This window comes from Rhinatrema bivittatum, chromosome 8 (genome assembly GCF_901001135.1).
Source record: "Rhinatrema bivittatum chromosome 8, aRhiBiv1.1, whole genome shotgun sequence".
In the NCBI taxonomy this organism is placed as follows: Eukaryota; Metazoa; Chordata; class Amphibia; order Gymnophiona; family Rhinatrematidae; genus Rhinatrema; species Rhinatrema bivittatum.
In genome coordinates this window covers 134,368,674-134,394,635 of record NC_042622.1, presented here as the reverse complement: position 1 = coordinate 134,394,635, position 25,962 = coordinate 134,368,674, and the positions used below count along the sequence as shown (strand labels likewise).

Sequence of the window (25,962 nt, the reverse complement as noted above, 5' to 3'; positions counted from 1 at the left end):
AGTGCAATCCAATACCAAAACAGATAAAGAAACTGAACATTATCAACTGTTTTTGAGTTAGGTCAATCACCCCCTCCCTCCCCCCTCCCCCCTCCCACCATCAATTGAACATAGAACATACATATAATGAGAAACTTGAGGGCACTAACAATGGATACATCTGACTTCAAATGTGATACCTATAGCCAATAAACATAGTAATACACAAGAGAAAACATTTGTAGAAATAATGACAAGAACAATGAACAGGAGTCAAAGCATTGTCTATGAGATATACATGTGTCAGGACACAAAAGCGTTTTATCCTAACACAAGAAACATACGGCTCGATACAGTAAGGCCGCGGTAAAAACAGTGCGGCAGTGTCAGGCGCACCCTTCCTCCCCGCACGCACAGTTCTCCTGAGCCTAACCGCCTGATTCTCTCTTCTAATCGCATGCAAATGCATGCCGCGGCTGTGAAGCGTTAGGGAAGGGTTATGCCCCGCGCAACCCATTTTTACTGTATAGGCGCTGTAACAGCGCCTATACAGTAACCTGGGTGCGCTGGTACCTGTCATTTCAAATGACATTTGAAATGACAGGCACCAGGAAGTGTAAAAAAGTGTAAAAAGTGTAAAAAACAAAAAACCTGTGTGTTATATAAAAAAATAAAAAAATTTTAAATACCTATCGGAGGGCCGTGGGTCCAGGCGGCCGGTGGGCGGCGGACAGCCATCAGCGGCATCCGGTAGTCCCTTCTCCCAAAATCGCACGGGCGGGTCAGGCAGCGGGGGGGGGGGGGGTGCAGCAGCGGGAGGCGGCAGCAGGATCCGGGAGCGGCGGGTAGGCAGCAGCGGGGTCCGGGGGGGGGCAGCGGCAGCAGGATCCAGGGGCGGCAGCGTGTTCGATCGGGCAGGCAGGTAGGTGGCAAAAAAAAGATGGCCGCCTGCACGGGAAAAGCGTGCAATTGGCCGCTGAAGACGTGACGTCACGACGTTTGGCATCACGGGGTGTGACGTCATGTCTTCAGCGGCCAATTGCAGCTTTCCCCCATGCAGGCGGCCATCTTTTTTTCCCACCTACCTGCCCGATTGAACACGCTGCCACTACTCGCCCCCCGGATCTCGCTGCCACTGCCGCCCCTGGGTCCTGCTGCCGCTGCCCCCCGGACCCCGCTGCTGCCTACCCGCTGCTCCCGGATCCTTCTGCCGCCCCCCCGCTGCCACTGCCGCCCCCCCGCTGCCGACCCGCCCGTGCGATTTTGGCGCTCATCCAGGCAGGGGGAGATGGAGGTCGTTCGCCGTCGGCTCCCTCTGCCTGGATGAATGCCCGTGCGAAATCGGGAGGAAGGGAGAAGGGACTACCGGATGCCGCTGATGGCTGCCCGCCACCCACGGCCGCCTGGACCCACGGCCCTCCGACAGGTATTTAAAATTGTTTTATTTTTTTATATAACACACAGGTTTTTTGTTTTTTACACTTTTTACACTTTTTACACTTACCGTAGCAGGCCCGAGCCTTGCTACTTTTTCAATTGTTTTTTTTTTGCTTCGGGAGGAGGGGACCGGACGGGGCTGCAGGAGACCGGATGGGACCAGGGCGGGTAAGCAATGTTTTTACACTACACTACACTACACTAACTCCTACTAGGGGGAGGCGGTAAACTAGCAGGTTAAGGCCGCGGCAGAACAGCGGGTTACGGAGGAGATAATATCAGCGCCTGTTACAGTATCACAGGGGAATAGCTAATTCCTTCATTATACAGCTTTTTCGTTCATTTATATGCTGGGTGCGGAAAGGGTTTAGGAAAGGGTTTAGGAAGCGCTAAGGACGCGTGAAAACTGGAGACTGTATCGCTGGATGGCCTTACTCGTCTGTATTGTGCGCTCCCAGCACGTTACAGACGGGGAATCTTTAACTCAACGTTACTGTATCAACCTGATAATGAACACCAAACTTGAAATGTGAAGGCGACCAGCAGACACTTGTGTGGCACAATTTAGAGTAGACTGGAATCATGAGACTGGTACCATGTAACAAACGGAGACCGTACGGCCTGATAGGCAGGAAGACGTTTATGGCAAAGGGCTGTAATATACTCCAGCTGTCTAAGATTATGTAATCGACATATGACAGTTTTTAGCGTAGGGGTATGAGGACACTTTCAATGACAGGCCAATGCTATTCGAGCCACAATAAATACTTGTTGGCAGAATCTGCGAGGGTGAGGAAGAAGATTCTCTATGGGCAATCCCAAGAGTGCTATGGTAGGTTTGGTAGGAATGGCCTGTCCCAGAACTCGGGCAGTCCAATCTGTTATCATTGACAATAAGCAGACGCGAGTGGACAGCTCCACCATATGTGAAGATAAGTGCCCACTTGTCCACATTGTCGCCAGCATGCATTGGAGGAAGTGGGGTACAGTTTGTGTAGGCGTTCTGGCACGTAATGCCATTGATAAAGAATCTTCAAACAGTGTTCCTGTAGGTGTGCAGATAAAGAGCATTTTCGCCCCATTGTGAAAACATCTTCCCAGTCCTCCAATTGCAAAGTGATATTTAAATCATGTTCCCATAACATGATCAAATTTAAACTAATAACTGGAAGGGGGACAATAAGTAAATCTGCAGCTCTAACACTAAATTTTAAAAAGGGAAACTTTGATAAAATGAGGAAAATAGTTAGAAAAAAACTGAAAGGTGCAGCTGCAAAGGTAGAAAGTGTTCAACAGGCTTGGACATTGTTTAAAAATACAATCCTAGAGACGCAGGCCATATGTATTCCGCGCATTAAGAAAGGTGGAAGGAAGGCAAAACGATTACTGTCATGGTTAAAAGGTGAGGTGAAAGAAGCTATTTTAGCTAAAAAAAAATCCTTCAAAAATTGGAAGAAGGATCCATCTGAAGAAAATAGGATAAAACATAAGCATTGTCAAGGTAAGTGTAAAACATTGATAAGACAGGCGAAGAGAGAATTTGAAATGAAGTTGGCCATAGAGGCAAAAACTCATAATAAAAACTTGTTTAAATATATCCAAAGCAAGATACCCGTGAGGGAATCTGTTGGACCATTAGATGACAGAGGGGTTAAAGGGGCTCTTAGGGAAGATAAGGCCATTGCAGAAAGACTAAATGAATTCTTTGCCTCCGTGTTTACTAATGAGGATGTTGAAGAGATACCAGTTCCAGAGATGGTTTTTAGGGGTGATGAGTCAGATGAACTGAATGAAATCACTGTGAACCTGGAAGATGTAGTAGGCCAGATTAACAAACTAAAGAGTAGCAAATCACCTGGACCGGATGGTATGCATCCTAGGGTTCTGAAGGAACTAAAAAATGAAATTTCTGATCTATTAGTTAAAATTTGTAACCTATCATTAAAATCATCCATTGTACCTGAAGACTGGAGGGTGGCCAATGTAACGCCAATATTTAAAAAAGGCTCCAGGGGCGATCCAGGTAACTATAGACCAGTGAGCCTGACTTCAGTGCTGGGAAAAATAGTGGAAACTATTCTCAAGATCAAAATCGTAGAGCATATAGAAAGACATGATTTAATGGGACACAGTCAACATGGATTTACCCAAGGGAAGTCTTGCCTAACAAATCTGCTTACCACCGAAAAAGAGCAATTTAAAGCTGACTTAAAAACTTGGCTGTTTAAATGCGCATTTGCAGAGTATGAATCAGCTAACCAGCCTGTCAGAAATAAGCAATACAGTATAAGTATGATATATCTGTAATCATTTTGAGGAGTTACCCCTTGTTATTTTTTTTATCTAGTTTAATATTTTATGTTAATGTTTTATGACTGTTTATTTGATTAATTTATGATCTTATTTCTCTTAACAGCTAATTTATTCTTTTACCCTATATAGCTTTTAGCTGTTACTATTTATGAACATTGTGTTTCTGATCCTGTTTTATCTTGTGTAAACCGATGTGAAGGCTTGTCCGATGTGACGATATATAAAACCTAATAAACTATTAAACTATTAACTATTTTTTGAAGGGGTTAATAAACATGTGGATAAAGGTGAACCAGTAGATGTAGTGTATTTGGATTTTCAGAAGGCGTTTGACAAAGTCCCTCATGAGAGGCTTCTATGAAAACTAAAAAGTCATGGGATAAGAGGCGATGTCCTTTCATGGATTTCAAACTGGTTAAAAGACAGGAAACAGAGAGTAGGATTAAATGGTCCATTTTCTCAGTGGAAAAGGGTAAACAGTGGAGTGCCTCAGGGATCTGTACTTGGAACAGTGCTTTTCAATATATATATATAAATGATCTGGAAAGGAATACGATGAGTGAGGTTATCAAATTTGCAGATGATACAAAATTATTCAGAGTAGTTAAATCACAAGTAGACTGTGATACATTACAGGAGGACCTTGCAAGACTGGAAGATTGGGCATCCAAATGGCAGATGAAATTTAATGTGGACAAGTGCAAGGTGTTGCATATAGGGAAAAATAACCCTTGCTGTAGTTACACGATGTTAGGAGCTACCACCCAGGAAAAAGATCTAGGCATCATAGTGGATAATACTTTAAAATCGTCAGCTCAGTGTGCTGCAGCAGTCAAAAAAGCAAATAGAATGTTAGGAATTATTAGGAAGGGAATGGTTAATAGAACGGAAAATGTCATAATGCCTCTGGATCACTCCATGGTGAGACCACACCTTGAATACTGTGTACAATTCTGGTTGCCACATCTCAAAAAAGATATAATTGCGATGGAGAAGTTGCAGAGAAGGGCTACCAAAATGATAAGGGGAATGGAACAGCTCCCCTATGAGGAAAGACTAAAGAGGTTAGGACTTTTCAGCTTGGAGAAGAGACAGCTGAGGGGGGATATGATAGAGGTCTTTAAGATCATGAGAGGTCTTGAACGAGTAGATGTGACTCGGTTATTTACACTTTTGAATAATAGAAGGACTAGGGGGCATTCCATGAAGTTAGCAAGTAGCACATTTAAGACTAATCGGAGAAAATTCTTTTTCACTCAACGCACAATAAAGCTCTGGAATTTGTTGCCAGAGGATGTGGTTAGTGCAGTTAGTGTAGCTGGGTTCAAAAAAGGTTTGGATAAGTTCTTGGAGGAGAAGTCCATTAATGGCTATTAATCAATTATACTTAGGGAATAGCCACTGCTATTAATTGCATCAGTAGCATGGGTTCTTCTTAGTGTTTGGGTAATTGCCAGGTTCTTGTGGCCTGGTTTTGGCCTCTGTTGGAAACAGGATGCTGGGCTTGATGGACCCTTGGTCTGACCCGGCATGGCAATTTCTTATGTTCTTATGTTCTTTGCATGCATTTGCATGCAAAGCTGTTAATTTCAATACTGGGTGGGTTTTTAGGGAAAATATCACGCAATATCACAGCGATAAACACTATTCATCTAGAACTAAGACTGTGGAGAAATTTTAAACTGTTTAAAACAAATCTCAAAACCTGGCTTTTCAAACAAGCCTTTTACAAAGCGAGTGGCGAAAATAAGTAAGGAAGAGCTGGCAGATAGCACACAGCAAATAATCTCCAAGTGCCTACTTGGAAATTATTTTTATCACACTGTTAATAATTACCACTATATTAGAAATTTTGTGAATATCACATGTACTCACCCAAGTGACATGTATGTTATATACCAAATAATCCTTAACGTTCTATATGTTACTGGTTGTTAATGGCACCTTGTTGTAAAATACAAAATACTTGCCACTATATGTGCCCTATTGTAAACCGTTGTGATGGTAAATAACTTAACGACGGTATAGAAAAACTTTTAAATAAATAAAATAAATACATATTGTGCAATAAGCAGGGTTTTTGTGCAATAAATGCTGTTTTATATGCTTATTGCAGTTTAGTAAATATATCTCTAAGTTTGTACCTGAGACAATGAGGGTGATGTGACTTGCCCAAGGTCACAAGGAGTAGTCACATTTTCAGACCATTGTAATAGATAAATCAAAGAATGTGCCTCTGGCTTCATTCCTTGCATGTGAACAATGCTTTGAAAGGAATAACAGCCCTAGCTCACCGCTGTAAATATTACTAATTTATTTTTTAACTTACAGTGTTTACTGAAGGTCAAGTGATGTTCTTCTTAATTAAAGTTAAAATAACCCTGACATTTCCAATGTTGGGTGTCTAAAAATAAAAATTGCTACTCGAGAATTTCTGTATATTGGAATTTAAACTGAGTCATAAGCATAGTTTTTAGCATTTTTTTACAGGAGTGTGTAGTGTGTGCATACCACCATTAAGAAACACTCTTTGTAGTACAAAACATTATTTTAAGATAAACGCCATCTTAAAAATTAAAGATACTCTTCACATAGATCCAAAACAGACTCCTCAAACCTCCAAAGCTCATCTGCTTTTTTGGGTTACAAATTACAGAACCAAGATCTGCATAGAATCAGTTCAAGAATTAAGTAATGTATGACATTTTGCATTTTCAGTTAGGGTTTCATTTTATTTAAATATGTATTAATGTCTTTGAAAATATGCATGTAAGTAATGAGTGGAGTTGAACAGGTAATTGTTTACTCTTTCAAAAAGTACAAAGACTAGGGGACTAGCAATTAAGTTACTAGATAATACATTTAAGAGAAACAGGAGAAAATATTTTTGTTTACTAAATGCATAATTAAACTCTGGAATTTGTTGCTGGAGGATGTGGTAAAAGCTGTTAGTATCTGGGTTTAAAAAAGGTTTGGAAAAGTTCCTGGAAGAAAAGTCCATAGACCTTTAAGGTGGACTTGGGGGAAATCCATTGCTTATCCCTGGGATAAGCAGCATGGAATCTATCTACCCGTTGGGATCCTGCCAGATACTTGTGACCTGGATTGGCCATTGTTGGAAATAGGATACTGGACATGGTGGACCTTTAGTCTGAAATAGTATGGCAAATATTCGGTTCTTAATAAAAGTACACTCAAAATTAGTGCAAAAAAGACACGAATTGCTGATTTTTCTTAGCTAAAATTAACTGAATCTCCCAGTAAAATCTGATTTTCCTAGATTTTGTTTCAGTTCTGTTCTTTTTTTAGCTTCTTTTCTAGATTCATTAATTATAAATTTGGGAACTGCTACACCTTCAACTCCCAGAAAACCACAGATCAGCAAGGGAACCTGATCAACATGGAGACTCTTAACATCACCAAAGCGGGGTTTATGTATGGTAAAAACAGACTTTTACAATTAAATGTGTTAATTGTTGGCCTATGTACAATGAGTTGAGTCCCAGTCAGATTCCCAGTAGACAGTGGTCACTGACTCCAGCAATACTTTCTGGTACCCTGGTTGGTAGCCTCAACAGAGGGGCTAAAGATGGGTATCTTTTCACGGTTTACCTACGACCCTTAGTGATGGTCTCTGCTGAGCTCAGCTGAGGTCCACTGGAGAAGGAGCAAGCTTGGGTTTGCACTATCTGTATCCAGCCTTGTGCCTAAGAGGCAGATTGGGAGGAAAGTGGCAGCAAAGATGAGCTTTGTACAGACTTGTGTGCTTTCTAGGACACTTTTTATTAATTACAGCAGAGATTTGGGCCTCTGACCTGCTTTAAACAAGGCAGGAATCCATACTTCACAGAATTGAAGTCCAAACAATAACACAATAAAGTCCTCAGCTCAAATATAAAGAGTATTTTACATGCAGTAAGATTAAGGAACAATCTGCCATGTTATCTTTTTCATCAACAAAAGCAGGCATACCCTCTCCTTCCTGTGCATTTCTTTTCCAACACACTGGTGATGTTTTTAGTCCTGAGTGAATATATTTGGGTATTCTGGACCCACTCTCTTCCCAGAGCTCCACCCCAAGGCCCTGACCTGTCAGCACTATGAATAGTAATTAGTTCATCTGGTGGGGTTAGAGTTCCCTTTTTTTTTTTTTTTTTTTGCTGCTTCATTAGATTGCTTGCAGTTGCAGCGTATTAACCCTTTGAGCTCTGGGTCTCTTTGTGCAGGGGATACCCATCCTGTCCACACATGCAAGTTCTTCTTATTTTTATTTTTTTTTTAAAGCATTTCAGTCTACAATCCAAGACATGCAATTTTGAACAGAAAACAGGAATCAAAGCTGAAAAATAAAATGCTAATAAAGAAAATGACATTCTGTTCTTGCTAAAAGTCCTCAAATTAAGAAGGATTCAAGAACACAAACCATAGCAAATCAGAGAATGCAAACAGGAAAATGGATGCAGCAATTGTGGTTCACTATAAAGATGGGAATGCACCTAATCAGTAAACCCAGTGAATAAGATGAATCAGGCAGAAGAGGTGTAAATATACAGTACCTCTTCTATAGGTTTATCACTTAAAAAGCAAGATAGCTAGCTAGGTTCAAAGAACATATACAGAACATCATTATATTTCATACAACACTTGCAAGGAAATTTGAGGAAAAACATTGCCCCTAACTGCAAAACTCTCTGTCTCATTATGAAAAACTGTCTACGCTTCTTCTGTGTCTGTCTAGCAACATCAGGAAATACTTCAAACTGCAAAAAAAGGGTCACTCCGGTGTCTAAAATGCAATCTCAAAATCCAGTTCTTATCTGGTACGAGAGCCAGAGATACTATTTGGCGGCTCATGGGAGGGCTCTGCAAGCTGCCTTATTCACCCCCGATATGATGAACCCATCCCTCGGTCAGCGCACAGCCTCCTGCTTCAAACATCGCCCAGCACGGCCTGAGATACTGCCAGCCGCCGCTCCTACTGCTGTCCCTTAGGCGCGTGCGCGTGCGCATATGCACACATATTATATAGGAGCCGTGGCAGAAAACGCTGAGCAGTGCCCTCCGATAATGTCAAGCTGACTGGTCTACTTAAGCAAAGGCCTTGCAGTACCACTTCAACTCAGCAATGGCTCTCCTGCTTTAGTAGTGCATATTGCCTTTGAGTTTCTGGTTCCTGTGCCCTGCATTCCTGATTCTTCATCCAGCCTTGCCTCATCCAGACTTGTCTCTCCAGCCTTGTCTTGTCTCATCCAGTGTCTTCCTTGAGTCATCATCAACCCTTGGTCTGAATTCTGAACCTGACCTCGTGCCTGGACTTGACTACCCTTGTCTTCCATCTGCCCCGACCTTGGCCTCTCTCTGACTCAGTCTGTTGCCTGCCCTGACTCCTGCCTGCTGGTGGACTCTTGCTCTAGCCACCACCCTAGGGACCCACCTAAGATCTGCCAGTTGCCAGAACCCAAGGGCTCAACCTGTGGGGTAGGCGGCTGGTATAGGTGAAGTTCCAATCTGTCCCACTACAAGGCACATTTGCCAGCTGCCAGTGTAAAGGGCTCACACCCACGCCACCCTTCACACTATCACAGTTCACAGTGTGGCTATAGCATTATCAGAAAACTCAAGTACAATAGTTAAAATTAGTTTTTGGGCACTTGCCAGGTTCTTATGGCCTGGATTGGCCACTGTTGGAAACAGGATGCTGGGCTTGATGGACCCTTGGTCTGACCCAGTATGGCAAGTCTTATGTTCCTAGTCTCAACAGTGGTTGCAATGGGAGACAATTCCCCCTCTAGCTCTCTTCTTTTAAAAGGAGAAAGATATATATTTAGATACAGGTATCACAGATTGTTCGGGTTCTTTTAAACTTCAACCAAATATCTTCAGAATCTTTCCTTAGGAAAATCCAATGATAATTTAGGGAAACTGATGAAACAAAAATTCTTATTTCTAATTAGGTTTTCCAGTTTCTCCATTCTTATAGACAAAGAAGAGTTTCTTTAATCAGCGTTTCTTGTACCATTTTCATTTCATCAATCCCACTGCTAAGTTCAGTAATTCTTTGACCACAGTTTAAACTGGAATTTTACAGAAATTGTATTCTTTCTTCCAAATTCACAGTCGTTTCCACTAACAGAATTAGCTGTGAAAGAATAGTACTGTCCAAGTGTTTTATAACATCCCATATAGATTGAAGCATAAATTCAATAGGTCTCACCTATAAAACTCCTCTGAACACTCTGAGACAGACTAACGAAGTCTGAGAAATAGCTGATAAAATGCCAGATTCTCTGCCCTCATTCACCAAAGTACTGATCCTAGCAGGATCCTTGCTCTTCTGGTCAGAAACTGCCACTGCATTACCATCTCTCTATGCTCTCTGATCTTGGGGCTGTCACCGATGCATCATCATTCAGCATCTCACCCCGTTCTGGCATCGATGTATGACAAGCTGCAGGTGTCCCAGCTGCCAGTGACCCCAATGAGCCAAGGGGAGACGGGAGCTCAACTTCCCATCCAAAACTCTCCAAAGGCTCCCTCTCCAGTGGTCGCAAATCACCAGCAAGATGGGTATCCATCAGCCTTATGACTGGAGGCCCTGGCTGGGCTGCAGGGAAGGCCCCTTGTCTCATCTTCTAATTCCACCCAATAAAGATAAGAATCACAGGGAAAAAAATGCTAACGATCCAAGAAGCTCAACACACGGCATGCTTCATGCTGGCCATCTTGAATCCCCGCAACCACCTTCCAATCAGGAATTTCTAACAGCAGTAAATTCACTAGAAAAATATAGAAACCCACCCAATGGAAAATAATTCAAGGTGAATGTTTAGACATTTTAGTTTATTCTCATTTGTTTCTTTTTGCACAAATTACTCCATATTCCATCATAATGCCTAGATGTGATGACCTCCTATTACTATTATGGCAACGATGAATTTAAATATCACAAGAAATGGATATATTTTATTATTGTCTGTCCGCTTATTTTCAGTTAAAAATACAGCATGTTGTAGTATCCTTAGAGAGTTTGGAACTTCGTGGTTTTAATGTGACAAGGCAGTGGCTAAGGACACAGGTATTCTGGGCTGCATAAAAAAGAGGCATAACCAACAGGAAAAAGGAGGCACTAATGTCTCTCTACTGATCTTTGGTGAGGCCTCACCTGGAGTACTGTGTCCAGTTCTGGAACCCGTATCTCAAAAAGGACAGAGACAGGAAGCAATCCAGAGAAAGGAAACCCAAATGCTGTTGGGGGTCTGCACCGAAAGTCTTCTGAGACTGAAGGAATTAGATATGGATAGCCTGGAGGAGAGGAGATGGGAGATGTGATACGGGCTTTTAAATACTTGAAAGGTGTTAATGATGCATGAGAATCAAACATTTTGCAATGGAATGAAAACTGTAGGATTTAGGGGTCAAGATATGAAACTCCAAGGTGGTAGACTCAGGAAATATTTCTTCATGGAAAGGGTGGTGGATGCATGGAATACTCTCCTCGAGAAGAGGTGGTGAAGGCAAGAATGTAATAGAATTCAAAAGGGCGGTGGATAAACACAGGTAATCGCTAGAAGCAAAAGGATGAAAATGAAGGGGTAAACTATGTTAACTTTAGGTGTAACATTTTTTATGGGTAACCTATATGGAGCGGCAGTTATAACCTTTAACAGAAGGCATGGGGATAACCTGCAAGGAGTAGCAGTTACAACTCTTAACAGAAAGTGGTGATGGTGGTGGTGGGAGTGCTGTAACCTACATAAAGCAGCTCATTGAGCTGCTGTTATTAGCCTAAAAAAAACAAAAAAAACCTGATGGGCAAATTGGATGGAACACTTTGGTCTTTTTTTCCCATCTCTTACTGTGTTACTATATTGTTATTTGCCTCTTGTCCAATATCATTCAGAGATTTGTCATTCTGCTTTTTGCACAAACAATATTAAAGTTACAACAGAATGTGTCATGATGGGCTGACCCTGATAACTAGGAGCCAGCTGATAACTCTTTTCTCAGTGTGTAACAATACTGGATTACATATAGTTTTCATTCAAACAGATTGGGCTCAATTCACCCAAATTTGGGACTATGAAGCATTTTTTTTTAACCTGGTAGATTTTTCTTCCGTTTAATCAGATTCAGGGCTGGGATCTGGGGTCATGAACCTTCTCTTGCAACTACCCCAGGGATTTTTTCCCTTTATGTTATACCCCTGCATAAGTCTCCTAGCTCAGCCATCTCAGTGACAGTCCTCAGCTGGGGATCAGGCACCAGGGCTTTATCCGGAATCCTGTAATCATGGACCCTAAATCCGGCCACTACATTTTGCCATTGCACGATAACTATGGTTCTCTTCTCTCCAGGGGCTGTGAACGCTGCCTGTGCAGCGTGCCTGGCCGCAGCCATGTTGGGAAGCAGAAGTCTTAATCCGGGGATCAAACCCAGTTCCCTCCATTTGAACCACTGGGTCAGGCCTCTTTAAAATATTTATGACAGAAAGCCTTGAGCCAACTCACTTTTCTCAGAATAAGTAATTCATTATCAGCTTCATTTCAATATGCATGAGCCTCAGTATCCCTGTCCCAATATACAAAGTCACTCTCCTGATGTCATTGGCATCTGCAGCTGGGCACTGGAAGCACGCTGAACATGCGTTGCTATGTCTTTTCTTTCAAATACAAATACAGACATACTAGATATATTGGGTGATTGTACAGAACCATGGCATTCACGTAGGATAAACTTCAGGTCTATGTGTCTCCTGGCACTTTTGGGTAGAGGTTATTAGGAAGGTACTGTTTCAACAAGCTGGAGAAGTATGCACTTCTGGCATAACACAAGGAAGGTGTGTTTCCTAGTCTTCTTGCACTGTATGCTCTGCTTCCTGCTTGCTCTTGCCCATTTACAGATGGCCCAGCTTTCCTTCCCCCAGAATCAGTTTGATGAAAATTTGGCACAAGTGTTGGTACCTCAGTAAGAGACTCTCCTGCCAAATTTTGGCCAAATCATATCATGGACCTTTTGATATGGATGGGACACTGAGATAGACAGGTACAGCAACAGCAATTGGTGCTTTGCACTGATGAAACAGTAAATATGCCTTGCAAAAAGAGCTCTTCTAATCATAGTACAGCACCAAAGATTCTCCTGGTTAAGGCTAGATAGCCACAAAATAGTCATAAAATGGGAGGGCTAAGAACTTAGTCCTATAGATGTACATAAATCACAAATCTATCTTTGCTAGGCCTGGCCAAGTAAATAGGAAGTCAGCTCACACATTATATACTTCCTATTCTGAGAGCTTTTTATTCAAATTCTTTATCCCATCATCTTTAGCTGTAGTGTTAAGGGGTCAAGGGTCCTGAATTCTTCTGCAATGATTCCCTAATGCTCAGATATTGTATTTCTATCTGCCAATGTTTTATAATGCTGCTGGCTATTGTTTTTATTGTAAATTGTTGTATGCTTGATAATCTTTCTTTTACATTGTTATATTGTTTGCTGCTTATTAATTTTTTATTCTATATATTTGATTTGCATTGTATGTTGTAGCTCACTTACATGTGATAAATTAATTCTGTGGCTGTGTAATATGGGCTTTCTTGCTATGCCAGTGGCATGATTTTTCCAACTGACTGATCTCCATAATGGCTGCAAATGGACCCATTCAAATCATCATCTCAGAGTCCAAGCTGACTCCTCTTCTCACCATCTCATGTGCTGTTTTTCATGATAGGGTTACATCTGGAGCTCTTTATCCAGCAAATTGAGTATATCAGAGACATGACCCATGCTGCAGGTATCCGCCTATTGATTCATGACCAGTCACAGATGCCTTTCCCTGAGGATGAGGGGGTGAACATCCCACCAGGAGCTGAGACAGACATCGGAATGATGAAGGTAATGGTCCTGATGCAGCACAGAATCAAATGTTGAGGCAATATTGGCCTCGGTGTAAATGAAATATTGCTAGTAAGTTATCACGTACAGGTGAGCTGCCACTCTGTCACATAGTATAAAAATTTACCCTCAGTGTAGTGTACTCTGTCACATTCAGCAGACATACCTGCAGAGCTCGGATACAGTTAAAGATGTCCCTTGCCATGCACAAAACCTATGCCAACACCATGTTGCCTTTGCTAATAATAGGTGGCGTGCCAGCTTGTGGCAATCTCAGGATGAGGCTAAGTCGAGCATCATACATGTGATGGGGAAAGGCGGAACATGTCAGTTTTTCTGTCTTGAGATTTTGGTTTTTTCTCGTCTCATGCCAAAGCATTTTGGGATTTATAATTCTGTTGTTTCAAATGGAAAAGAAAATCCCAAAATGCTTTCAGATGAGTGCTAAAAGAAGACTGGGAAAAGCTGCCTAGTCTCCAGCAGAGTCCACGTGGATAAAATGCACAGTTGTGGGTGTGTCTCTCTTCTTCTCTATGCATATTAGAGTACCATACAGCCTTCAGAGCTCAAAAGTAACTTGTTAAAAAAAAAAAAGCTGATGCCCTTAAATACACCTTCTGCTTTCCCTGATCAGTCTTGATCTACTTTGTGCTGGGGTTCAGAGGTAGGTCAGGTACAAAGAAATAGAAAAAGACAAAATTTCTTTGCCTCTCCCTCCCCCAAGAATTTTATTTTCTTCTGAGGTTGTATAGGACACTATAGCAGCACTATGTTAGCGCTACATGTACATAACCAAATTGGCTTGGCTGAACTTTAAATGCATGTTAGCTGTGCATTTAAATAGTTTTATACCATCAGTCAGATTTTTTTCATGATAAATTTGAGAAATGTACTATTTCTTTCCCTGATAAGCCAATTACTAATATTGGACATGTAGTTGATGAGGGTCTTTCAAAGAAGATTCTTCTGCTGAAATCATTCATATCATTGCTTCTATGAATGACTGTTGAAATGCTGTGATGAAAGTATTGAGAAAGGATCTGGGACAATTCCTTGCTAACTTTTGGGCCGATATAGTAAAAGTCGCGGGAGAGCAGGCGAACGCACAGGCCACTCTCCTGTGCACACGATTCTGTATTTAAATGAGGGCCCGTGGCAAAAGGAGGCGCTAGGGATGCTCTTTTTGGACAGGAGCGGCGGCTGTCAGCGGGTTTGACAGCTGACGCTCAGTTTTGCCGGCATCGGTTCTCGAACCCGCTGACAGCCACGGGTTTGGAAACCGGACGCTGGCAAAATTGAGCGTCCAGTTTTCAACCCGCGAGCTGCGGGCCGATTTAAATTTTATTTTTTTTTTAACTTTTGTTAACTTTTGGGACCTCCGACTAAATATCGCCATGATATTAAGTCGGAGGGTGCTCAGAAAAGCAGTTTTTACTGCTTTTCTGTGCATTTTCCCGTGACTGGAAAAATTAACGACTACCTTTGGGTAGGCACTAATTTCTGAAAGTAAAATGTGCGACTTGGCTATTACCCCTTTCTGAATAAGGGGTAAAGCTAGCGCGTCGAAAACGCGCATCCAATCACGGGTTAACAGTGCACTCCGCCGGAGTGCACTGTACTATATTGGCTTGTATGTTAAGTTGTCCTTGAATACTAGGCATATTCCTTATTTGCTAGAGGTAGCTTCTGAAAGGCCCATTTTAAAGAAAGATAACTTGGACCCTGCTATACTTGAGAACTATTGGCCCATTTCTTCACATACAGGCCGATACAGTATAGTGCGCTCTGGTGGAGCGCACTGTTAACCCACGATTGGACGCGTGTTTTCGACGCGCTAGCTTTACCCTTATTTCGATGCGCTAGCTTTACCCCTTATTCAGTAAGGGGTAATAGCGCGTCAAAAACGCACGTCCAACCCCCCAGAACCTAATAGCGCCTGCAACATCAAAGGCATGTTGATGGCCCTATTAGGTATTCCCGTGCAATTCAGAAAGCAAAATATGCAGCCAAGCCACACATTTTACTTTCAGAAATTAGCGCCTATCCAAAGATAGGCGTTAATTTCTCTGGGCACCTGGAAAGTGCACAGAAAAGCAGTAAAAACTGCTTTTCTGTGCACCCTCTGACTTAATATCATGGCGATATTAAGTTGGAGGTCCCGAAAGTTAAAAAAAATAAATTTGAAATTGGCCCGCGGCTCGTGGGTTGAAAACCAGACGCTCAATTTTGCCAGCATCCGGTTTCCGAACCCTTGGCTGTCAGCGGGTTTGAGAACCGACGCTGGCAAAATTGAGCGTCGGCTGTCAAACCCGCTGACAGCCGCCGCTCCTGTCCAAAAAGAGGCGCTAGGGACGCGCTAGTGTCCCTAGCGCCTCTTTTTGCTGCGGGCCCTCATTTAAATACAGAATCGTGCGCACAGAAGAGTGGCCTGTGCGCGCGCCGGGAGAGCGGGCATTCACCTGCTCTCCTGTGACTTTTACTGTATCAGCCCGTAAGATTTTTAGCAAAAATTCTAGAGAAAGTAGTTTTAAAACAGCTTACTTCACTTACTCTTGATTAGAAATCTTCTTGGTTTTCTTGCTGCTCATGGGATGGAAACCTTACTGTTGTCATTAGTGGAAGTCATGCGATGTGGTTTTGACACAGGTACATCTTATTTATTGGTTTTGCTTGATATTACTGAGGCAGCTGACACTGAATCACTCCATTGTGGTTAATCAACTAAAGAATATTGATTTGTGAGGTTTAGTACTTGACTGGTTTAAATCTTTTTTGACTCATCGATTTCAGAAGGATTGACCTCTTCAGCTTTTCCATTGGGCATAGGAGTGCCACAGGGTTCAGTATTGTCAACAACTATTTTTAATTTGTATCTGTTCCTGATTTGTCAAGTTCTAGAGAATTTAAGGTTGGATATGAGTTTCATGCCGACGATAGTCAGTTCTATATTCCTACAGTGCCCAGTATTCCTGAAACCTTATATAACCCCACCCTGGTGTGCCTGTCAAGCACGGGTGGGGGCCATAAGTTCTTTGGGGCAGGGACCCTGGCTAGCTCTTCTTTTTGCCCCTTTCCCTAGGGTGTGAGTCCTTTAGGTGGGGGGGGGAGGTTAATTTTCAGGACCCCCGTGCAGGGGTGACTGATTTCCAATTAGTTGTCCCTGGGAGAGGGGCAGTTTCTATTTATTGGGTGCCCAAATAAAGATGCTGGAGCCACTGTGTTAGTATGCAAAATAAAGTCTTTACTGTTGAAATTACTGATGGAATATGACACAATTAACTTAATCCACCCCATCACAGAGTCTTTTAATTTTACAATCTGTTCCTCAATCTGTGCAGGAATCTCTGGCACCAGAACCAGGGAAACTTCTACCCTCCAGGGCTTGGAAAAATAGAGTCCCCAGGTGGGCAGGATGTCCCTTAGATGGGTAGGACATCCCTTCCAAACTGGCAACAATTTAAAATTACTGTCTCTGCAGTGGAAACACTGGATGGGTGTCCCCAGTGATCTTAAAGGTCTCTTTACTCTCAGTTAGTTTGGTTTCTGGATCTCTTTGGTTCTTACACAGTCTCTTTATTTATTCTTTAGGGATCCCTGATGGGAGGGATCTTCTTGAAGCAAGCAGTTCTCTCTTCCCTCAAACGGGAAGGAAGGACCACCAAAAACTTCCTCCTGGATCTTGAAATCAAAGCCTTTTCCCTTCAACTGAAGTTAACACCGGAGTTTCTCCTTGTTGCAGGCACTGACACCGCCCTCCTCATGGAGGGCAGGTCTTCCCTAGTCCCAGACACAGGGTTTCACATGCCCTGAGCCCCAGTGGTGTACAGGCTCTCGCAAGGCTCCTACCACTTGAAATCTTAAACCCAAAAAAATATACCCAGAGGGAAAATGCTAGCCAGCCAGGGAGTGGATTGGATAAGGAAACCCCTCCCAACCCTGGTCAGGACCACCACGTAGGATTTGCCTGGCTCCTCTGACTGGGCCTGAAAAAAACAAGGTAAATAAAAACTCCTCCTTACCTCCTAACTCTTAGCAAGCGTAAAGGGACTGCCTCCAGAGCTCTAGCCAGAGCATTGCTATAAAACCTCTGACGTGGGATGCCCATTCCAGCAGCCTCAAGGATCCTCCCCTTATTATTCCCTCACTACATGCACTACCATGACATGTCCCAGGCTTGCTGGTAACCTGGACAGGATGGTCAGGTCACATTTAGAAAAAGTTATCCTCTATCTTCAGGCTGTTAGTAACTGGAGGGTCCATATTCAGCCACTATGCAGCTCTGCTAGTTAGATGGATAAACCTATCCTGTTAACTAGTGCTGTAAATTCAATGGCACAGCCACGCCACCGACTGTACCGGGATATCCCATAGTTAGCTTGATAAGTTTATCTGGCTAACTTTAGGACAGGTGTATGGGCCGACAGAGTTAGCTGGATAAGTTATTTGGCTAACTGAATATTGGAGTTAGTCATTTAACTTATCCAGCTAAATCAACTCCTTCCTGGTCTGCCCATTTCTTAACCCTGCGTTAGCCAGCTAAAAACTGTACTTAGCCGAATAAGTGACTCATCCAGCTACATGGCAACTACTGACCATAACTGGATATTCAGCGGCACCTCTTAGCTGGGTAAGTTTGATTTTTCCAACTAAGTCCATTTTGGATATTGGGCTCTGGGTGTCTGATCATCAACTAGCCTAATATAAACAAGATTCAGATACTTTATTTAGCTAGATTTCCTTCCCTAGACATACCATGCAGTTTGTTTGAAGACACAAAGATTATGATTTCTAATCAAGTCAAGGATTTAGGAGTCATCCTTGATTCGACATTGTCATTTCAGCAGAGATAAAAGTATTGCTGAACATATTATTTTACAAACAACACATGCTACAATAATTGAAGTCTGAATTATATGAATGTGATCTGAAGATCATGATGCATGTCTTCATAGTGTCTTCACTTGGTTATTGAAATGCTTTGTTTCTTGGTTTTCTTTACTCCACTTTACAAGCATTACAAGTTTTGGAAAATTCTGCCACATGTATAATATGAGTCACTTGGTTAAAAGACCACATTACTCCTAGGTTTATTTAAGTTTCATTGACTTCCTGTTGCTTGTAGAATAAAGTTAAAAGTCATTTTGCTGATTTTCAAGGCTATGCATGGGTTGGCTACAAATTGTTTTAATGCTGTTTTGAAGATCTACCAGCCAGTACATACATCTGCTTCACAACATTTTCTGGAAATTCTGTCAGTAGGACAGATCCATTTGGTGGAGTCATGAGATAGGTTATTCTGTGTAGCTGGACTATCTATGTAGAATGCTTGCCTTTAAAATCTAAACATGATATTTGTAGGTTTCAAAAGCTGTTAAAATCTCATTTATTTGCACAGTTGTTTGATGAACTAAGCTAATGTTTAATTTTTTTGACATCACTGGTAGTGCTGAATTTGTCTTACTGTTTATTGTTTATTGTGTTTCTGAGTTTTTATTTTATTGTTAGGTTTCATTTGATATTGTTTTTATATTTTGTAATATTGCTTTATCTTTATGAGTTTTAAGACTGTAACCTACCTAGATTTGTAGATAGGCGGACTACAAATTTTTAAATAAATAAATAGGTGTGGCTCTTGGTATGTCGTACAGCTTCAGACTTTGACTGCACCCAGGCAAAGTAAGTCAGACCTCTGTATTGCAACAGCTTTAAACAATAAGACTCGCTGGCTGCTGCACCTAATACTGTATTATGAAGCAACATAATGCATTTTCTTTTTTCCCTCTAGGTGCTTTATAATACCCAGTCTTTTAAATAATAAGAAATTCCTCAGGAAAAGGCTACCTACCATGTAGCCTGCAGTGGAACGGTCCAACAGCCATTCCCCTGCACACACTACTGCTGCATCAGAAATGCAGGGAATGGATGCCATCCAATTGAGCAGTCTGATTGGCTGCAGGGCCCCACCCCATTTCCTACTCCAGGTACTTTGTAAGGCATGATGCATTACCCACAGATTAGTTGCTTTTTGTTTAAATCCATTTGCAGGTTCATATTAAAAGGCTGAAATCCCCATACGAAAGTCTTTGCACCGAAGGAGAAGACGTCAGAAACTTCTACAAGGACATTTATGGAGCAGGTTACACGAGAGAGGTACCTGATATTTGTCATACATATTATGCATCGGTCAGTGAGAAGCCAGCATTATCTTCTGCCGGAGATACTTGTTTAAGCATGAGAATAATTTATGCATTGCCCATGCATAACAATGGAATCAATGAGAGGAGTAGAGGGAGTGCTGGGGCTCTCAGTGGGGGACACAAACAGGTTTGACTCCATACTGTCCTCAATGAATGTTCAGTAGGTATATCTGCATATGTAGGATCTAAAACAAAGCTAATTTGCTTAGCATGGTTACCCTGAAAACAAGACCTATCTCTGTGGCCCTTGCAGATTGGAATTGACGACCCCTATCTTAGGGCCCCATAAATAATGCCATTGTCATAAGGAACAAGTCAAACCATTCTTTGCTTTCCCTCATTGCTTTCAGTTCTGATGCTGCTAAGCAAAACAGGGCTACAATTTCACATATGTACTGGAGCAAATGCTAGAGTTTAGGGCTAACTTAACCATAAGATGTGCCTTGCTCGGTCAGACCAATGGTTCATTGAGTCCAGCATCCTGTCTCTGACAGTGGCCACTGGCCAGTCCAGATCCCTTAATATTATCTGGTCATCTGATAACCTTAGCAACCACAGATGTCCTGTGCAGTGAGAATATGTGGTAGGTAGTAAAATCCAACCTGATTGAGAATCAAAGTCACAAAGACATGGCATCTGGGCCAGTTGTTATTAATATCACAGCATTTATTTTATATGAGATAATACCAGAGGTTAAAGCACTTTCAGTTACATTTTATTACCAGTCAGTCAGAAAACTCCATGTAGCCAAATTCAAAACCATTCTCATGTCTTTTTTGTTAAATCAAACTATGAATAATATCCTAATCTTTTAAGGCTGCAATTTTCAGCCTAGCACAAGATAGGCAAGTACAACCCAGATAGTGTCTTTTTGAAAATTCACTACCAGTAATCTAAGGATCCACATATCTTGCCCCTGCTATGTCTGCTTGTGACCTTACATGCCGGAAAATACGTGCATATATTTGAAAGCTTTATAGACACACATACCCGCCACCCAACCTAACCACGCCTCCCAGAATGTCCATTCTTTATAGAAGCTCTGCAAGGGATCATTTTCATCCTGACGGATCTAGATCCACTGAAAAATTGCCCTCCCAAGGGGAAAGGCTTAGGGATTTAGAAGTATTTGTAGTTGAGTATGGGCTCTTCTGTTCTATGTGGCAATTCTCCATGTCTCCCATAGGCCTGTAAGCGGACCTGTGCTCAGCAGAGCATCATGGAGAACTGTGGCTGCAGGCATTGGGAATTTGCCTCCCCCAAAGAATTGCACTATGCCAAGTGTAACCTCAGCACTCCTGGAATCAGTAAGTCAGCCTCTCCTTCTGTCTGGGTACATAGTTGTGAAAAAAAAAAAGTTATGTTGTTTTATTTTGTCTTCAAGAATGCATTTTGGAATCCCAGAATGAGTCATAATTGCAAAGCATTATAATTCTGCATATTTCTTTGCAAGGCGTTTAGGAGTAACTGGATTGAATGGAAAGATTCAGATTTTCTAGTAGAAATGTCAAAAGCTTTTGTCTCATCCCTAGGAAACTGTGTCGAACTTTATGAATTCAAATTTGCTCATGATGACTTGAACTGTCATTGCCCCCTGCAGTGCACGTAAGTTCTGCGACGTTTCATTGCAAAGGTTAATGCTTTTACAAGGGGTACAACATGCAGTATCACAAAGAACCCCCTAGAGTCTGGTAATTACTCAAATGACATTACAGCGTGCAGAACTACTCCTGTTTCATAAATCATAGCCCTATCACTAGTGCACAACACTTTCAGAAGGGGCAAACCACAAAATGTTCTATTCTCATTTCCAACTAAGCACACTGGCAAATATTTTCATCGTTTTATATTACATTATAAAAGTATTTTGCAAACCTTGCATGTGCCTATATAATATATTTTTATTGTGTGAAGAAAAGGGAACTCAAATATTCTAACGCTTTTTTATTCATTTTAGTTAGAGTTCAGCATATTGTTTAAAAACTTTTATTACTGAGATTTTAATTTGTTGCATATGAAATGTATTTTGTAAGTTAAATTGTTTATATAAAGATTGTCCTTTTAAGAGGATTTCTAGATTTATTCAGCGTCGAACGCATCACTAATTTGTATTAGTGGTATAAAAGACCATTATAATAAACCATTATAATCTCCCAGCCCCTCTCCCATTCCCCACTCTGCCTAACATCCCCAAAATGATCCCCCTTTGCTGTCTGCTCCAGGCTCACCTCTTCCCTTCCCCTGGATAAGGAATTAAAGGGCTCTTCTCTCAGCATAGTAGGAAGGCAACAGTTTTTCAGCCAGCCCAGCCGCCTCCAGATTTTTGTTGCCTTAGGCATGCCTTAGTGCAGCGTAGGGGGCACCTATTAACCCCTGCTAGAGAGCAGGTATAAATGTGCCTACTGATATTTACACGCCTACTTCTGATTCCCTGCCCCCAACTCTGCTCACAGTTAGGCCGAATCTGTAAAGAGCGCACTCTTTTACAAGCAGTTGGACGCGTGTCCACTACCCCTTATACAGTAAGGAGTTTAGCTCGTCAAAAACATGCATCCAACCTCTCCCCCTCCCCGACACTAATAGCGCTCATCACATGCACATGCATGTTAATGAAGCTATTAGTAATTCGCCCAGCATACTGAAAAAAAAATGTGCGGCTGATTCTCACATTTTGCGCTCAGAAATTTAACGCCTGCTTTCACCACATTTTCTTTGCAACGGCCCCTTTCAAATTAGCCCTGTGCAGGCTCTTATAAAATGGGGCTTCCTATGAACAGAATTGTCAATGTCAGGCTTCCTGCCAGAACACTGTGAACTGCTGGAGGAATCTGACTGCTTATTTTAGAAGCAGGAAACAGCATCTGAACAGAGAAACATTTCTTTCCCTCTTAACCATGTTGGGGTAAAGAAGGTCATGTGACGGAGTGGCAGACTACCCACAGGCTCACGAGATGCGCTCTCTTTCAAGTCTGGTTGGGGAGACAGGTTGGAGGAGGATCTTTAGCTGAAATGAAAAATAAACTTGTTTACCAAAGGTGAAGTTTTTCCTGCGGGCCAGTACTCATCTTTCAGATTCCACTGACGCCATGTAAATGTTCTCATTTACTGTCTACACTGCAAGGTTGTGTTGAACTCACATGATTCTTGAAAACGTGTTGTGGAGCCAAAAGAGGTGTCACTGTGTTTGCTCTCCTTTGGAGCAAAATAGCAGTACGTGGAATTGTAATGGGTTCCAGAAAGTGTGTTTATAATAGGGCTGGTCTTATAGAAGATTGCTGTTCAGAGGTTAGAAAAGGATTAAGCCTTGTGTGAAAGTAGCTGTGATTTCTTTTTCTTTTTCTGGACAGGAGGTGATATCCACTTGCTTTGGCAATAGCCATAAGAGTTGCAGCTCCCCAGGGGTCAATTGGCAGGGCACTGTGCATGTTTTGCCACCCTCACCTCCTATACCTTACAGGTTCTCAGTCCCAGCCAAAGAGATCGTCCTCAGCTCGTGGCTCAGAACATACACTGTTCACTTGCTTCTAGCCATTGTGCTAAGACAGCAGAGATTCTATTGGTAATCCCAAAGAGCTGGTCGGTAGATCAAATGCCAAGAGAACATGGGGAGGGAAATTTTGAACTTGGTTGTGGTGCTGGCCTGCCAGAGGGCTTGCAAGCTGATTTCCAAAGGGAAAATCCCCACAGTTTCCCTTTGAAAATCCCATGGCAGCTGGTGTCATGGGGATTTTTACCTATGTGCCATGCAGTTGCAACGTACACAGAGTGAAGAATACATGGGAAATTCAAAATGAAATCCCTGCCTGTACTTCAACCAGCCTGCCCTAACCCCAGCCGTGGCAATGCCCCTTTTCTCCATAGGAAAAAGTTCACATGCTGTGGACATAGAGTGGGGAACAGTTTTTCAAAGTGTTTTTTTTTTTCCCACAAGTAAATACTCATTCATCTGTAGAAATCCCTTTGAAGATTACCTCCCTAATTAATATTCTAATCTTCCCATCAGTTTAATACTAATTTATGGTGTGTTGTGTGTGTAATGTGCCAATGGTGTACACAGCATGTTAGGCAGTGTAGAATACATTGATTTAAGTACAATTTAATGAGCTAAAGACTATTTACACAAAATATTTTTATTATCCCATTAAAGGGAGGAGCTCTATGAATTAACAGTCTCTGGATCCCAGTGGCCGTCAACTGCTTTCATTGTAAGTACTGGTAGCACTTGCTTACCGTAGCCATGCTGCCGTTTTTCATCACAATATCTGCCTCTTTCAATGCCTCTTGCTATCCTCTATCTATTTTTCAGTTTTAATCCTGGTTAGCTTTAACTTTTTTGTCCAAAATTATTTTCTCTCTCGTTTGCATGCTTTAAAAATATAGATATGGCACCATTTCTTGTATCCATGGCCTCTATTTTTTAATTCCTTTTGAGTTTCTCACCAGATGTTCTCGGGGAAGATTGTGTGGTGTACATGTGAGTGTAGTGGGCTACACTGCAGGGAAACTCAAATCCCCTCTCCCAAAAGCTCTGTGACCTTGAAAAGTCAATCTTAATCACTCTGTATCCCAGGTTACATCGCTCTACTTCACTAATAACCTTGCTCCTTCTCCGAATTCTTGAAATCTTTCAGCTAGCTCAAATGTCACAAATGAGGCCCTGAGATGGCAGCTTGTGTGTTTCTGAAGTATAAAACTATCAAGCTCACTGGAATCCTGTTTGGATGAAAGTTGTTAGACAAATTCAAATTCTGTTGTGATTTATTCTAATTGCTGACTTGCAGAAGGTTTGCTAGAACAGGAGCTACAAGCCCCCTAATGGTTTCAGAAGTATTTCATATCTGCAGCTTCTCCTACTGAAAGTCCTGGCTTTACACCTCCAGAAGTGGGTCAGTTCTATTAGAGCCAGTGGAAATGACAGAGAATGATGGATTGGGCAGAAGGAATTTTGTTGCCATGAACACAAAACACATTTCTGTCATTCATCCCTTTGTGGTAGTCAGTCCTGGAATTACATTATCAGAAGGTAGGGATGTGCAACCAGAAAGTATTCGTTGGATTCGGGATACGTATTCGTCAGGGCCCATATACGTTGCATTCGTTCAATGGCGCCTCGATACATTGATACGTGCATTCATTTTCCGGTTGCCATTAAAGTCAATGGGGGAAGTATTTGCAGCCTATTTTTGGCTGCAGAATTGGGGTTTTATTATCAATTTTGATGAAACTTCTGGGGAGCAATCATCAGAACAACAAAACAGCTCCAAGGTACTTAGACTGTGGCAAAGTGGCACCAAAGTGGCATGAATAGCCTAAGGCACTGTAAAGGGGCAAAGGAGTACCAGAAGTGGCAAGAAGAGTGCTTTAATAGAGGCACAAAGCAGCAGTGAGATTGTCAAAAACACACCACAGCTTCAAAAGAGAGCACCGATAAGAGATGCATGAACCCTCGAAGGCAGCATGACAGGCAAAGCGGCAAGACAAGTGGCATCGACATCCTACAGCACAATGAAGGAGGAACATAGCAAGCATAAAGATAGCACCAACACACTGAGTAACCATGATAGTGGCCAGAACACCATAAGGAGTTGAGTGAGTCATCTGGTGTATGGCAGCAAGGCACAGAGGCAGAGGGAAGATACAGGCTGGCTACACCCGGGGAGAGTTCCCTTTCCTTTGTGCAGGAAAGGGCTCCCTAGAATGGGTGTGCCCCTAGAGTGGGATGTTTCCGTTGGCGTCTAGTGAGCTCTTGCTGGTCTTTTAAAATCTGGTAGAGTTAGCAGATATACAAAAGAGTATTTTAAAGGCCGAGGCGGAGGAGGTTACCGTGTAAACAGCGGTTCAACATGGGTCAGAGGGTAGATACAGGCTGGCTATACCCGGGGAGAGTTCCCTTTCCTTTGAGCCGGGAAGGGCTCCCCAGAATGGGTTGGCTCCTAGAGTGGAGCATGAGCCTTCAAAGCGTGGCGACCTGGAGCAGGGTCTCACTGTGAGCATGGTCTCACTGTGTTGTGTTTGCCACAGTCTAAGTACCTTGGAGATTTTTTCTTGTTCTGAACATGGGACAACAGGTGGTAAGAGATAGGCTGCAACAACATGGAGAGTTCCCGTTCCTTTGAGCAGGAAAGGGCTCCCTGGAATGGGTTGG

The 25,962-nt window shown here is 42.2% G+C and overlaps 1 protein-coding gene across 1 annotated transcript in view; it reads left to right on the top strand.

Annotated features, from left to right (window-relative positions):
* Positions 1-25,962, top strand: part of LOC115097570 (amiloride-sensitive sodium channel subunit gamma-like) — a 77,128-nt gene that overhangs the window by 23,884 nt on the left and 27,282 nt on the right. Inside the window, 6 exon segments of the mRNA XM_029613507.1 lie at positions 7,039-7,169; positions 13,457-13,620; positions 19,666-19,770; positions 21,004-21,124; positions 21,350-21,422; positions 23,965-24,022. Coding sequence (XP_029469367.1) covers positions 7,039-7,169; positions 13,457-13,620; positions 19,666-19,770; positions 21,004-21,124; positions 21,350-21,422; positions 23,965-24,022 — 652 coding nt within the window.